We start from the raw sequence: 13,398 nt of genomic DNA, 5'->3' as shown, positions 1-13,398 counted from the left end.
GAGGGTTTGGGGCTTTCTTGTTTAGGGACTTAACAAGACACGCTCCTCTGCCCCATGCCCAACAGTGTGTGCAACACTGCCCCTCTCCTCCCACCTGGCAGGGTGGCCACGACCGTCGGCCACAAACCCTACCCTAGACATACTTCCACAGCGTACACCAGCCAACCTGCCATCAGGAGGAAGTGACTGAGGGCTTGCAGAGAACACAAGCAACTGACCTGAATGCCCCCTTTTGTGGCCAGCTTTCCAGGGCTGCCAGATCACATCTTATCTAGGTAGCAAGCAGGGGGCTGTGTTAGAGATGGGTCATGGACGCCCCTGCAGTCAGCCATGAGGGAAGGTTGGCTGGGAGGGGGCAGATCCAGCCCAGGGGAGAAGCAGGGGTCCTTCTGGGGGTGGGGACACGCCTTTCCCTCCCACAGAGCCTGGCCTGGGCTGGCTGACCTTTGGGGGACTGACTCCCACTCAATTTGGTTGTAGGGGAATAGAGTAGGATTTATCCTGAAGAGAGTGATAACATTTTTTTTAAAGGTATTCTGATTTATAGCATCCATGCAATACCAATCAAACCTCTAGCAAACTTTTTATTTTTTTATTCTTTTTTTGTATTAGTTTATCATTATTTTTTAATAAGCAGGCAACAATACAGACACATACACTTGAATGATGCCTACGTTCTGAAACTTTAAGAGGAATTGAAATGAGACAGTCCGTCCCTCCCACCCTGCCTGACATACCCACGCACGGGGCCACTAAGGAATGGGTTAGGATGAAGGGAGGGGCACTGTCTCCAGAAAGCCAGCCCTTCCTCTCCTGGTCTCCACAGCACATCACTGTCCTCCTCTGTCACTATTTACTCTCAGTCACCTTTAGCAAGCTTTTAAAATAGATATTAACAAGCTGATTCTAAAATTTATAAGGAAAGCCAAAGGAACTAAAACAGCCATGATTCTAAAAAGGTCTCCTTGGACAGGTGGGCAGGAGCACAGGCAGAGAGGAAGGTGGGTGGTTCTCCAGCATGGCTGGTGAGTGAGGTCCTGGGGTGCCTGCCTCCAATCCTACTGGATTTTCCCACTTCCTCAGCCACAACCCCTGTCTGGTTAGACAATTGAATCTCTGAAATGACTCAAGGCTCCAGCCAGTAATCAAAAACCTAAGACCAAACCAGAAGAAAACCAAAGGGTCTCTCAGCAGTTACCACAGAATGGGGGAAATTGTACAGGCACCTACCCCCAAGCCCCCAAGTCTGCGGTCACTTGGCAAAAGAGCAACGACCTGGCCTTTGTCTGTCACCAACAAGGACCGCGTGATGTGCTGGGGGGCTAAGGCCCAACAAGACACCACAGAGCCCAGTGCTAGGGCGACAAGGGTCCCTGCATCACGGAACATCACCAGCCTCTCAGCACACAGCTGTTGCCATCTCTGATAACAAGTAAGGTGGCAAGGACCCTGCAGGGCTGCTGTGAGGATGGTGTGAACACACTTTGTAAACTGGTAAGTCACACATGCACAGACACACACGCGCCCCAGTGGACTTGAAAAAGCCCCATCTCATCTCAGATCCGCTCCTGAATAAAGAAGGCAGAAATGAGAGGCCTGCCCTGGGGGAGGCTTCTACTCACACCGGTGAAGGCAATGGCAGCCTGTGGCATCAGGAAGGCCTGCTCCCCAGTGCCAGCCCAGCTTCCTCTGGGGAGCACCCCTCCCCTCCTGCTGCACCCCCTCAAAGCACAGCCCACGGAGATAAGCTTCCTCAGGGCATTAAGATCTACTCCCCCCAGCAAGCAGGCACCCAGGCTGATTGCTCAGGCAGAGCTTTACACACCAGGGAGAGTCTGGACCTGATTCTGCAGGTGCTGTAGAACCATGTCATCTGAAGTGCTTTAGGAGAAGAGTGAGGAGACATAATGTGAGGGTCTGGAAGGAAAGGCTGGTGGCTAAGAGTCAGACAGCCAGTGGGGGAATGGGTGCAGAGACAGTTCCAACTATAAGACTGTCATGTCTGAACAAGGCAGCCATGGGGTGGAGAGGAGGGAATGGGGTAGAGACTGAAGGCAGAGCTGGGAGGATGTGGAAACCAACAGGTACTGGAGGAGAGCTCAGGGCAGAGAGCTGCGCATGTACGCGGGGCATTACCTGTGCTTCTCCCCTTCCTCTTCCCCTTCTCTGAGCTGCTTGGTCTTTGGCTCCCCGTCTTCCTTGTCCTGCAAAGGAAGGGAGAAAACCAGCTGCTCAAATGAACATCCCTCCTTCCTGTCTACACTGCCCAGGCAGCTAATGGATAACAGGACAGCCTGGCAAGGACCAACCTGGCGTTTCAGCCTCCAAGCAGGCCACATGTCTGCTGCAACCAACGGGGCACAACACTGGAGACACACTTCCCACCCCTCGATCCCTTCAGCAGAATTTAAAACCCATGACCCCAGCCCAGGCCCAGACCAAGGTGGCCCTCAGAGAACACTGGCAGGAAGAGCTGGAAGGTCTTAGGTGGTGAGACATGATGTTGGTCAGTGCCGCAGAGGGCCCACGGGGGCAGGCCACCAGCCACCCTCACGAGTCGGGAGAGATGGGGCAAAGAGCCGTTACCAGCAACCAGAGCAGGACAAAAGCTCAGGCCTCCAGACCCCCGTTCCAGGCCTCTCCAGAAACCCCTATTTGGTTCCCTTCAGGAGGAGCAGAACTCAAATTAGGACTAGGCTTGTAACGCATTTGTGCCTGCAATGTATTCAAGGCGGGTGGAGAGAAGGGGAACTAGTTTGAAGTCTCCATGGGAATAATTTCTTCTAATCTGATTTGTTTATCTTCCTCTACTCCCCATTCCCCAGCTCTTTGTAAGTCTAGAGAAGCCATGTTCATCTCAACCCTGACAGAACATGCTTGCTCTCCAGGGTGCACCGAGGGCCTCAGCAGAAGGACACCCCCATGCTGCTTCCACCTGCAGCAGGAAACACCTTCTCGGGCTTTCTTCCTTACCATGTGACCACTGCAGTTGGCTCAGACCTGCCTGCAGACAAACAAACGTGGAGGACACGCACTGTGTGTGCTCTCACGTGCGCCCACGTCCCCGGTGCCCGTCCTGAGAAGCTCTGGGACAGAACTCTGTCCAGGGTCTCCCTGTATGCCAGGGCTGGCCCTCCAGAGGGTGTCAGTGTGCCCTTGATTACTGGCCATGACCTGCCTTTGACTTGCTGGAGCATGTTCCGAGGAGACATTTGGAAGCCCCTGCCCTGGGGAACCTGCTACGGTGGAGATAAGAACGTATAAATTACAAGTAAAACAGCTGCTTGCACCACCTCGCCTAGACGTTTGTTTACGCCACTGACAACGGCCTCCCCGAGGGCGGCATTCGCATTATGAGTCACTTCCTGCCAGTGCTCACCGTGGAGACCCTGGGAACCACCAGACGGCACCATTCCTTGACCACACACCTATGGGTGAGGAGACCACCTAAACCAGGCTTGGAGGCCTGGCCCAGAGAAAGGTTTCTGTGACGTGAACGGAGTAAGATGTTCCCCTGGCTCTCTCAACCCAGGGCAGCTCAGCCTCCAGGGGACAAGGCAGCAGGAACGAGTGACAGCAGCTACATGAGTGAGGTCAACATGGGTCTGTGGGGTGGGTGAAGGGCTTCCTACCTTCCTCCTGAGGGGTGGGCAGAATTTGGGTGTTACAGGATGGGGACACAGGAGCAAGAAGGGTATTTCCAGAGGGGAGCAAGCTTGAGCAAAAGCGGGGTGTGGTCTGAAAAACACACAGGTGGTTGGAGCAGCAGTCAGGGCGCAGGTGAATGCAAGTAAGGTTGTCAAGGCAGGCGGGGCCATCACAAGGGCTCTGGCCAGGGTTCTAAGGCAATGGGAGCCAGAGGAGAGTGGGGAAGCTGCTCGAGGAATGACCAGAGGCCTTTCCTAAGAGCCTACTGACGAGGCTGGGCAGGGAGGCCCTGGGGCAGAGGCATTTGTTTGGTGATGGCCAAAGAGGAAACAGAGAGCAGAGTACAAACTCAACTGAGGGGACTTCCCTGATGGTCCAGTGGTTAAGAATCCACCTTCCAATGCAGGGGACACAGGTTCAATCCCTGGGTTGGGGAACTAAGATCCCACATGCCACACGGCAACTAAGCCTGCATACCACAACTAGAGAAGCTTGTACACCACAACTAGAGAAGCCATGTGCCACAACAAAAGATCCCGCATGCCGCAACTAAGACCCAATGCAGCCAAATTAAACAAACAAAACTCAACTGAGAAACAAGTAGGATTCTCCACTTGGCTCCCAGGCTGCATGCACCCCTCTTTGACAAACAACTGATTAAACAAGCCAGAAGGCAGGATGTTGAAATAAAAGCCCCTTCCTGATTGCCAGCCAGTGGACTCCCTGATAGCCAGAGTTCCTGCCACAGGGGAAGGAGGTGGCAGACGCCTCCCCTTGGTGAGCAAGGACAGAGGTAGAAGAGCAGCAAAGGCTCAGCTTGCCCCCGAAGTGGACTGGTGGGCAAGCCCACCGGAAGGCTTCTTTCCACGAGGGCTCTGTTACCCTGGGCCAGCTGGAGGTAGAGGTTGCGGACTGCGGAAACAGCCTTTGGGAACAAGTGCTTTACAAACACCATGCCCCTTCCCAGCCCCTGAGGAAGGGCAAACTCAGCGGCATGGCTGCCACCACCCTCCTGCCATCCCGGAGATACTCAAGTGTTTCGGCAAAGGCCAAGTTATTCATTAATAAATGAGAAAACATCCAATGATCTAAATGACACTTTTAAAAAATGCCCTGCAGTCTGGTGGGTGGGTGCAGCATCAGCTGTGCAGACAGCTGAGGTTAAGGAAGACTCCAGCCTGGGATGCTGTGTTAGAGCAGGAGCTCAAGAATGGTACCCACGTGTGCGTGGAGTGGGAGTAGGTGAACAAATGAACAGGCCACATAAATGCGGGGATGAGGTGTGCTCCTGTCTGCCTGCTCAAAGGCAACTCAGGTAGCACAGTGAGCATCTATGAGAAGGGAAATGGCTTTGGGGCGACGCTGGCCTAGGTCACAAGGCAGGGTTCCCACTGCTTGGGATGGTAGTAGGAGGCGCTGACAAGTTTCATGGCCCACCCAGTCTGAGAGACTTGAAGGCCCTCAGAACTGGAAGGCTCACAGGACCACCACCTTCCGAGTCCTCAATTCAACCCACGCTGGAAGCTGGTAAATGGCCACTAGGGAAAGGAAAGATTTGCCAAGGTCATGGAACCTGTCAGCGGTAGCTGCAGGTCTGGATCAAGGTCCTTCTGAACGCGGCCCTGCGTTCTTGCCAAGGAGATGGGAGTTTCTAAAATCAGCTCCGATCCCAGTCACCTCCCTCATGCTCCCTCTGCGGTTCAGATCTGGCCTCGTGTGCTTGGACCAGTCACAGCCAGCCTGGACCTAGGTCTAAGCCCTGGAGGACACCCATGGGAGTGTAGGCAGGGCCCAAGGCGCACCCCCGGGAATCTAGAGGCACCTCACCCACCCCCAGACCCTTAAATCCAACTCACTGCCTAGCCCCTCCTACACACACCCTTCCCCAATCTCCCACCCTTCTTCCTCCTTCCAACCCCATGTTTTACCCCACCCCCATAGGTCCCCACCACAGCCACGCCCACAGCTATATCCCCCAGCCTTGCCGGCTGCCAGCTAGCCCCTCGACTCTGGAGAACACAGGGTCTGCTGCACCCTTCTCCTCTTCTTGCTAATCCATCTCCTCTACATCTCTCCATCTTATCCATTCACATGGCTGGAGGGTGTCCTCTGCTCAAAGCTCATATCGGTCCCCATACCTTCAGAACAACAGCATTCTCCTCAAGGGGCAGCCTCCCAAGGCCTCAGCACTCTCCCTGTAGCCTGTCCCCAGTGGCCTTGTCCAGAATATCCTGACACCGAACCCTCTGTCCCAAATCCTGATCTGTCCATTCTGACTACCCCACAGAAAGCCCACCCTCTGGCCAGTTCTGGACTCCAGCTCAAAGGCCATCTCCTCAAGGCAGCCCTCTGAGGTTCCCAGGCAATGGGCTCTATCACTCCTCTGGGCCCAGGACACAGGCCTGTGGCCATTCCTACTCGTAATCAGGCCTCAGTACCCCTTCCGCAAGTCCCTCTCAGCGTGGGGGCATCTCCTGGAGCTCCTCCAGGCCCATCCAGCCTGGATTAGATCACCTTCATTAACTCTTTGCTAACTTAACTACTACTCTCTCCACCAACTCCAGAAGGGCCAAATTCTTAGAACACTGGTGGCTGGAGGGCAGGAAAGCCATGGCCGGGACGGGGGTCCTCTCCACAGCCCATTGCCTATTTCTGGAGGTAACCCACATTTCTGACCCCCGCCCAGGTTTCCACACCTAGGCCCTGCCCCTGCTCTCACCCCTCTCAGAGCCCACAGGAGGAGGGAGCCTCTGAGGCAGGACTTCAGGGGCTCTCAAAAACAGCCCTGCCCCAAACAGAGCCTGACTAACCTGTTTCATAACGCTTGCAATCCTTTTGCCAGGAACAACACTTTTAGACATTAAATTAGGGTTGCACAAGATTGGTGTTACTTCTTCTTTAAACATACGGACAACACTTCATCTTGGCCTAAAGTGTTCTTTTTGAGATTTGAGGTATAGGCTCACGAGATTTTTCCATTTCTTCTTGGGTCAGTCTTATTGTATTGTGTCTTTCAAGGAATATCCATCCATTCTGAATTTACTGACATAAAGTCGCTTATAATATTCCCTTTAATGTCTGTAGGATCTGTGGTGATACCCACTGATATTGATAATTTGTGTTTTTTCTCTTTCTTTATTAGACCAGCTGGAGATTTATCAATTTGGGGACATGTCCAGACTTCGTGGGGTTTTTTGTTTTATTTTTTTAATTTTTTGGCCATGCCTCACGGCATACAGGACCTTAGTTCCCCGAGTAGGGATCAAACCCGTGCCCCCTGCGGTGGATGCGTGGTGTCTTAACCACGGGACTGCCAGGGAAATCCCAAGACTTGGTGTTTTAACAATGTGTTTGCTCCTCAGTCCCCTTCCGGAAGGAGCCCTCACTAGCTGAGTGCACCTGCCTCCAGATGGTACACAAAACGGGGGGCGGGGAGGTCAATCCATATTTGCTGCCCGAATGCAGGGTGTCTACCAGAAGCTCAATTAACCACCAGAAATGCCACATAGCGGGGGAGAAGGGATGCTGCTACATTTCCTCCTGCTGCCCTCCCCACCCAGGTAAAGACAAGGGTCCCTCTTCCCTTGGACCCCTGGACCCCTCTGGGTGCTGGGTCTGCCTTGGGCACAAGAATAAAGGAAACAAGAACCCTGCCCTCAAGGATCTCAAGCCTACTCGACGGAGCAGATTTAGACCATGGTAACTGCCAGGAGCGGGAGGAAAGCTTCATTAAATGTTTTGTATACTGGGAGAACCGGCAGGAGTAGGTTGTCAGGGAAGGAGGTAACCCTTCAACTGAATTCTAAATGCCCAACGGGGGAAACCAGGTGAGATGCTCCACTCCCACCCTGGACCTGTCCCAACCTGCTGTTTGTGCGTATGTGTTGGGGAGGGTGGTTTAGAGTACATGAGGGCTGGGACGTGCCATCGGGGGCAGCTGTGCTGAAGCAGGGGCGCTTGCTTTGAGGGAACAAGGAATGAGCCCCTCCCTCATCCAAAGAGGAGCTGCTGCCTGGGGCTCTCCCCTCCAGAAGAAGGAGGCAGGAAAGAGTTAACAGAGAGACACTCCAACTTCTGGTCTAGGTTCCTCCCACCAGGAGACCATTACTGAAGCAGCTGGAGACCCAACAGGAACTTACAGGTACAGAAGCACTTTCCAGTGCGCAGGCAAGCATGCCTCATCAGCTCTGAGTATGCCTGGGTGCTGTCCAGGGAAACAGCCCTCTGTTCAACAATCAAGAGCACAGGCTTCAAACCCTAGTGCCCTGTGAAGAGGTGAAACTGGCTCCAGTTTAAGCCTTTCCAGTTCCGACCTGGCCCAGGGTGGGGAGGAGGCAAAGGGAGATGGGAGCAGATGCCGGGGGCAGGGGGTGGGGAGCAGTAAGGGACTGACAATGCTGAGGGCAAACCTGCTGGCAGTTTCACAGCATCACCCTGTTGCCCATCCTCAGAGCCAGGGCAGCCCCGTGTGGGGCAAAGGGACTTCCTGATGGGTGCAGCTGCGGCGGGAGCTGTGCTCCAAGAGCACTTAGGGGGTAGGGCAGTCACCCAGAATCTGACTCACCCTAAAGACACAGTGATAAGCCCTGGGCTGAACACCATCATGCCTGGGCACAGAAACTGCAGGGCTCTCTACCGCCCAGAGACCAGGGAGGGGGTGGGGAGGGGAGGTTCCGAACCTCCTGGGCTGCAGGGTCCCTGACTCTGGGCCCCGGCACTCAGTTAGCTGCTAGGACGATCTGGCCCGTGTGTCCACTCTCTGCCCAGGAGGCGGAGAGATACTTGAAGTCAGTGCTTGTCTTACCCACCTGTACCCATGGGCCTGACACCGCCTATAGCGGGCACAGCACAGTGGTCGAGCTCACAGGCTCTGGATGGGAACGCGACTGGCAAGCCCGGCTCAATTTCACCTTGCTGTGTGACCTTGGGCAAGCCATTCAACCTGTCTGGCCTGAGATTGCTCATGTTTGAAAACCAGGACTATCATACCAATATCATGACACTATTACAAGAAAGAAATGACCAGGGAGGAAGGGGGAAGGCCTGCAGCTTGGGTGACAAGACAGCAGGAAGGACAGGAAGAGCAGGAAGAAATGGGCCAGGGCAGAAAGGGAAGGGCTGCAGAGAAGCCACAAGGCCACAGGCCCAGACTGCTGTCACCTGCAGAGGTCAGTGGTAAGTGTTCACTTGCATTGTCCTCACCAGGCTTTCTCTGCAATCCCAAGAAGGGCAGTGTTATAGCATCTGCTTCACAGAGACGTCAGCAGACGTGTCAGACAATCTGTGCAGAGGGCCAGGTCTTCTAATCAGAATCGCCCATTCAGTGTTTACCAAGAATCAGAGAGTTCAGCAGAGGAGGGTGGGGACTAACGGCCCAGAGCTGAGAGCCAGTGCTCTCCTGTGGGTGTGGACATTCCCTAAAGGCTTGTGAGCAGAGAGAACAAAGTGCCGGGAGCTGAGGGCTGGAAGAACAGAAAGGGAGCGGGAGATAAGGACTGTAGATAAGAGCTGGAACTAGGTCAGTGGCTGGTGGGAACAAGGGGGTGCCTGAATGCTGCAAGGGGACAGGGAGGAGTCAGAGACGACTGAGGTCCTGACCATGACTCACTGGGAGAAGACAGAAGGCGCCTTAGACAAAAAAGGTGGCAGAGCTTAGGGGACAAGAAGCTTTCAGGATGACCAGGGTTGAGGCCTGATGCCTGGAGTCTGACAACGGCCAGTGCGGACAAAGGCTGAGGTTCCAGTGCCTGTCAAGGTGTCCTCAGCCGCGGAAAATGGGCCCACTCCTCAGCAGAGGCAGAGCTGGCCCCACCACTGGGACCCCATCTCAAGGCCCAGGCAATGGCATGCAGGCCATCACACGGGCTCACCCCAGATGACTGCTGACATCCTGCACGTGGCATACGAGTGTGGGGAGGCGGCCCCAAGCCAAGTCTGGCCCTATTCTTGCCACAAGTGCAACTGGGGAACCAGTCGCTCAAAGAAGGCGGTAGATAACCCCTCCAGCAGACTATAGTCGAAAAATATGGACTGGCTCCCTCCTGCTAAGTATTCCACACTGGGTGCTAAGGAGAAAAAAAGAACAACTAGGCACCTAGTATTCACAGACCAGGGCGGGGTCTCAGCCTGGGTCCATGGACAGGATTCCTGAGGTCCACGATCAGACACACACAGGCCAGGTGTGCAAAGGCTCATTTTTCCAGAGTAAGAATCCACAGCTCTTCAGATTCTCAAGGGGATGGTGACCCAGAGGAGGAAAGGGAAGATGACAACAGCATGGCGGGGAAAGGGGTTCTTTGGTGGCACTTGAGGTACCTGGGAAGGCTCTCCAAAGGAAGTACCACCCGTCTTGCATTTTTTTTCCTCTTTTTTTCTTTTTAGTCTTGCATTTTAAAGGCTGAGTAAGAGCAGGGGATGAGGGAAGGGCAGTAGAGGGAACAACTAGTACCTTGACTGAGCAGAGGCTTGTAAGGACCCTCCCACTGTCCCCACATCCCCTGCAGGAAAGCCCTTGGAAGGTCACACCAAGGGCAGAACAAAGACCACTCCCCTCCTTTCCTTTACACACAGCCAGCCTGGACCAGTTCCTCTGGGCAGCCGGGCAAGGCTCCCCACTCCCGCCTAGGCCCCCTGTAGGAGGCACTGTGGTTTGCAGGAAGGTGGGCAGCAGGACTGGACAGGCTGGTGGTAGGAAAACACCCCACTGCTCATCAGGGTTGAGACTGTGGGCAACTGCAGGACCTCTCCAAAGCTCTGCTCCCTCCCGTGTTAAAGTGGGTTGGTGCTGTGTCACAGGGTGTTTGAGGATTAAACAAGCTAACTCGGGGTCCACCATCTGGTGCAGGACCCCACATGATACCCACTGTGGGAAAGAACCCACTGGCATCCTGGGGTGCTCCAAGTCCTGCCATCCATCAGTGGCGGGCCTGACTCGTGCTGCATCCTCCTGGGGAACCAGGTGTTCCCTCTCCTTCCCCCGCCACCAACTGCTTCTCTGACACCTTCAATATCCTTTTCGGATAAGTGCTTCTTTATTTTCTGCCAAGTTTCTGTAAATGACAAGCTCTCAATTTTTAAAATTGAGACTCAAATTAAGAATGACCTTCAGGGGCCCCAGGCTGGCAGAGCAGACACCACATCTGTGAGGCTTCCCCACAGAAACCTTATCCTGCACCCACCACAAAACTCCATGGCAGCTGAAAGACAAGACAGTTGGTGGGTTTCAGCACTTTCCCTCGGCTGTGCGGGCTGAAGGTTACACCCCCTTTTAGTGGAAGGGCATTCTTCCCAGGCAGGCCCTCTAATGATAACTGTCCCAGACATTTGATTTTACCTGGATTTGCCTACAAGAGATTTTGTCATCTGTCTTCCCTCCTAGATTCAAGCTTCAAGAGGCCTGCCTGTCTGTCACTGTTCCCCAGCACCCGGCACATGACAGCAGGGGAACAACAGTGAATGAATGAATGGACAAGTGAGGGGAGGCAGGACACACATGTTAATTCCCTGGCTTACAGACAAGGTTCTCCTGCCCGACGTTGTTTGAGCCTCCAAACAGAGCCCATGCATCAGGCATCATAAGCTTCCTCATGGATGTAGGAATTGAGGCTCTGTGAGTTACCCACTCAGGTCTGTGCACATTGGACCCCACACTCTTTCCATCAGTTTGACGAGACAGACAACTGGAGGCCCAGTTCCCTGCTGCTACACACACACAGTTCCTTTTACCATCACATCTGCTTGTTCACCCCTTAGCTGTCTGCTCTGTCCTTCCGTCCGACAATCACCTGCACCTCTGCTTCTTTCCTGGAGACTGAGGGCAAAAATCTCAACGGTGTTCACTTCCTAAGAAAGCGGTAAGGATCAAATCTAACCAGGTTCCATAAAATTAGAAGACTTCCCAATAGAAGGTGAGCTCTGGGGAGGGCTGGACCCAATTGTTATTCAACTCCGTTCTACTGTATTTCCTACAATAGCAATCATAACAGTATGCCAGGCAATTGGTTATGCAGTCAATTGAAATAACATTAATTAATCAGCACAGAAATTTAATAAGGTCAATACTGCTTTTTCCTTTCACAGATAAGAAAATTGGAGGCCCAGTGCTGTTAATATTAAGTAACCCACTCAGAGTCACACTGCTCAGGGCTGCCAGCACCCAAAGGGTAGGGTGGGCCTCAAGCCCAGGCGGCTCCCCTACAAAACCCAGCCCTCTGCTCTGATCCTACTCCTGCCCACCTCAAGTACACAGGTGGTCTCACTGGCGTCTAACAGCACTCAGCATCACATCACAGGGCTGACATCTCTTCCTGGTGACATTTCAGAGAGACACGACCAAACCGTCAGGAGCCCCAGATACGGCCATTCCTGGGCCAGGAACTCCAATCCCAGGAAAGCACCAAAGGAGACAAAAGAGCAATGTATGTAGAGGTGTTCACAGCTGTTTCTCATAATAGGGAGAAGTGGAGCCAGGAGGCGGATGTGACCTGCCCGGCACAGTGAGGCAGGCCAGCTGCTCACACACCCAGCCAGAGTGCTCACTGAAGTAGCAACCTGACAGGCAGCACTTTGAGACAGAACAGGACTGCGAAGGGCGTGGAGCCCACACATGGAACCATGAGCTAAACCATGGCGACACCTGACGCAGAATGGTCACAGACTTCACAGGCTCACACAACAAGGCTAGGGGCAGTGCTTCTTCCGTTTCCTTTAATTCTGTTGTCAAAATGACTTGATGACAAAATGATTTAAAAACAAAAGCGACACAAGGAAGCCAGCTGCCTCTGGCTCACTGTCTAGACTGTACTCACACTCTAAACAGACTCTCCTGACCTTCACTCTGGCTCAGTGGGAAAGAAGGAAGTCATGGGTGGCCCTCAGGCCTGACACAGCCCAGTCAATGTTTAATGACCTTTCTCAAGCTTAAAACAAAAAAACACTAAAACCCCAGTATTGCTGGGAAAGAGGAGGACAGGCTGAGGCCTGCACATACCAGCATCCCTCTGCACCCAAGGACAGGGCCCGGCAGTCAAACCAGCAGCCACACTGGAGGCCGAGTGCCCTCCAATCAGGCTAAACATCTCCCCCTAAATAATCAGTGTGAAAATTTCAGTTAAGACATTAACTGATGGTGAACGATGAGGTTACCTCCCCATCCTCACCCTGACCCACCATTTCCCTTTTTCAGAAGGGGGAAAACGCCTCCCCCACCACAAAGCAGAACTCACAACCACCAGGACTTCCTCACCATGCTAGACTCACAGCTGAAACAAGAGCAAGTGAATCCCAACGGCAAATGATAAGGTCCCTGAAGCTCCCCTGCCCTGGTATGGGACAGCCTCACGTGGCACTGGGGGGCTGGCCTAGAGCCCCTCCCTGTCGCCTCGCAGGGGACAGCGTGAGTCACCAGGCACAGGGAATGCGGGGCCCAGATGATCGGCTGTGGGGAATGGAAGAGCCACGGGGAATCTCAGGGCCTGAGGACATGCAGCTGGTGTCCGACCCTCTTCAGATCCACCAAGCGGAAGAGCAAAGAGGCCTCCACCTGAACTCTGGCTGGTGGGCGGAATTCTGAGGCGGAGTCCCAGAGGGAGGGCCCAGGGAGCCTATCTCCTGTGTGTTCACCATCCCTGGATCTGATCGATGGAAGCGGCAAAAAAGGGCCTGAGCACACCAGTGAGTGGCCCCTGAAATGACACCCCTCCAGCTCCCCCACACACCTAAGCACATGTGCCTGTTCACAATGACGCTGGG

The 13,398-nt window shown here is 53.9% G+C and overlaps 1 protein-coding gene and 1 long non-coding RNA gene across 5 annotated transcripts in view; one reads left to right on the top strand and one right to left on the bottom strand.

The window, feature by feature from the left end:
• Nucleotides 1-13,398, bottom strand: part of CCDC12 (coiled-coil domain containing 12) — a 61,598-nt gene that overhangs the window by 27,350 nt on the left and 20,850 nt on the right. For all 4 annotated transcript variants that reach the window (XR_009048702.1, XM_057704864.1, XM_057704863.1 and 1 more), the window contains exon 2: nucleotides 2,137-2,204. Coding sequence is in view for 2 of the 4 variants with exons in the window: in XM_057704864.1 (XP_057560847.1) it covers nucleotides 2,137-2,204 (68 nt within the window). In the remaining 2 variants the exon portion in view is untranslated. The remainder of the gene's footprint in view (nucleotides 1-2,136; nucleotides 2,205-13,398) is intronic.
• On the top strand, nucleotides 7,593-12,558 carry LOC130834599 (uncharacterized). Its single transcript, XR_009048703.1, has 3 exons — nucleotides 7,593-7,789; nucleotides 11,027-11,501; nucleotides 12,102-12,558. It is a non-coding gene; the product is annotated as an uncharacterized LOC130834599 (long non-coding RNA).

Source organism: Hippopotamus amphibius, chromosome 13 (assembly GCF_030028045.1).
Source record: "Hippopotamus amphibius kiboko isolate mHipAmp2 chromosome 13, mHipAmp2.hap2, whole genome shotgun sequence".
Classification (NCBI taxonomy): Eukaryota; Metazoa; Chordata; class Mammalia; order Artiodactyla; family Hippopotamidae; genus Hippopotamus; species Hippopotamus amphibius.
The sequence above is the reverse complement of the archived record's forward strand: the minus strand, read 5'-3'. Positions and strand labels throughout refer to the sequence as shown.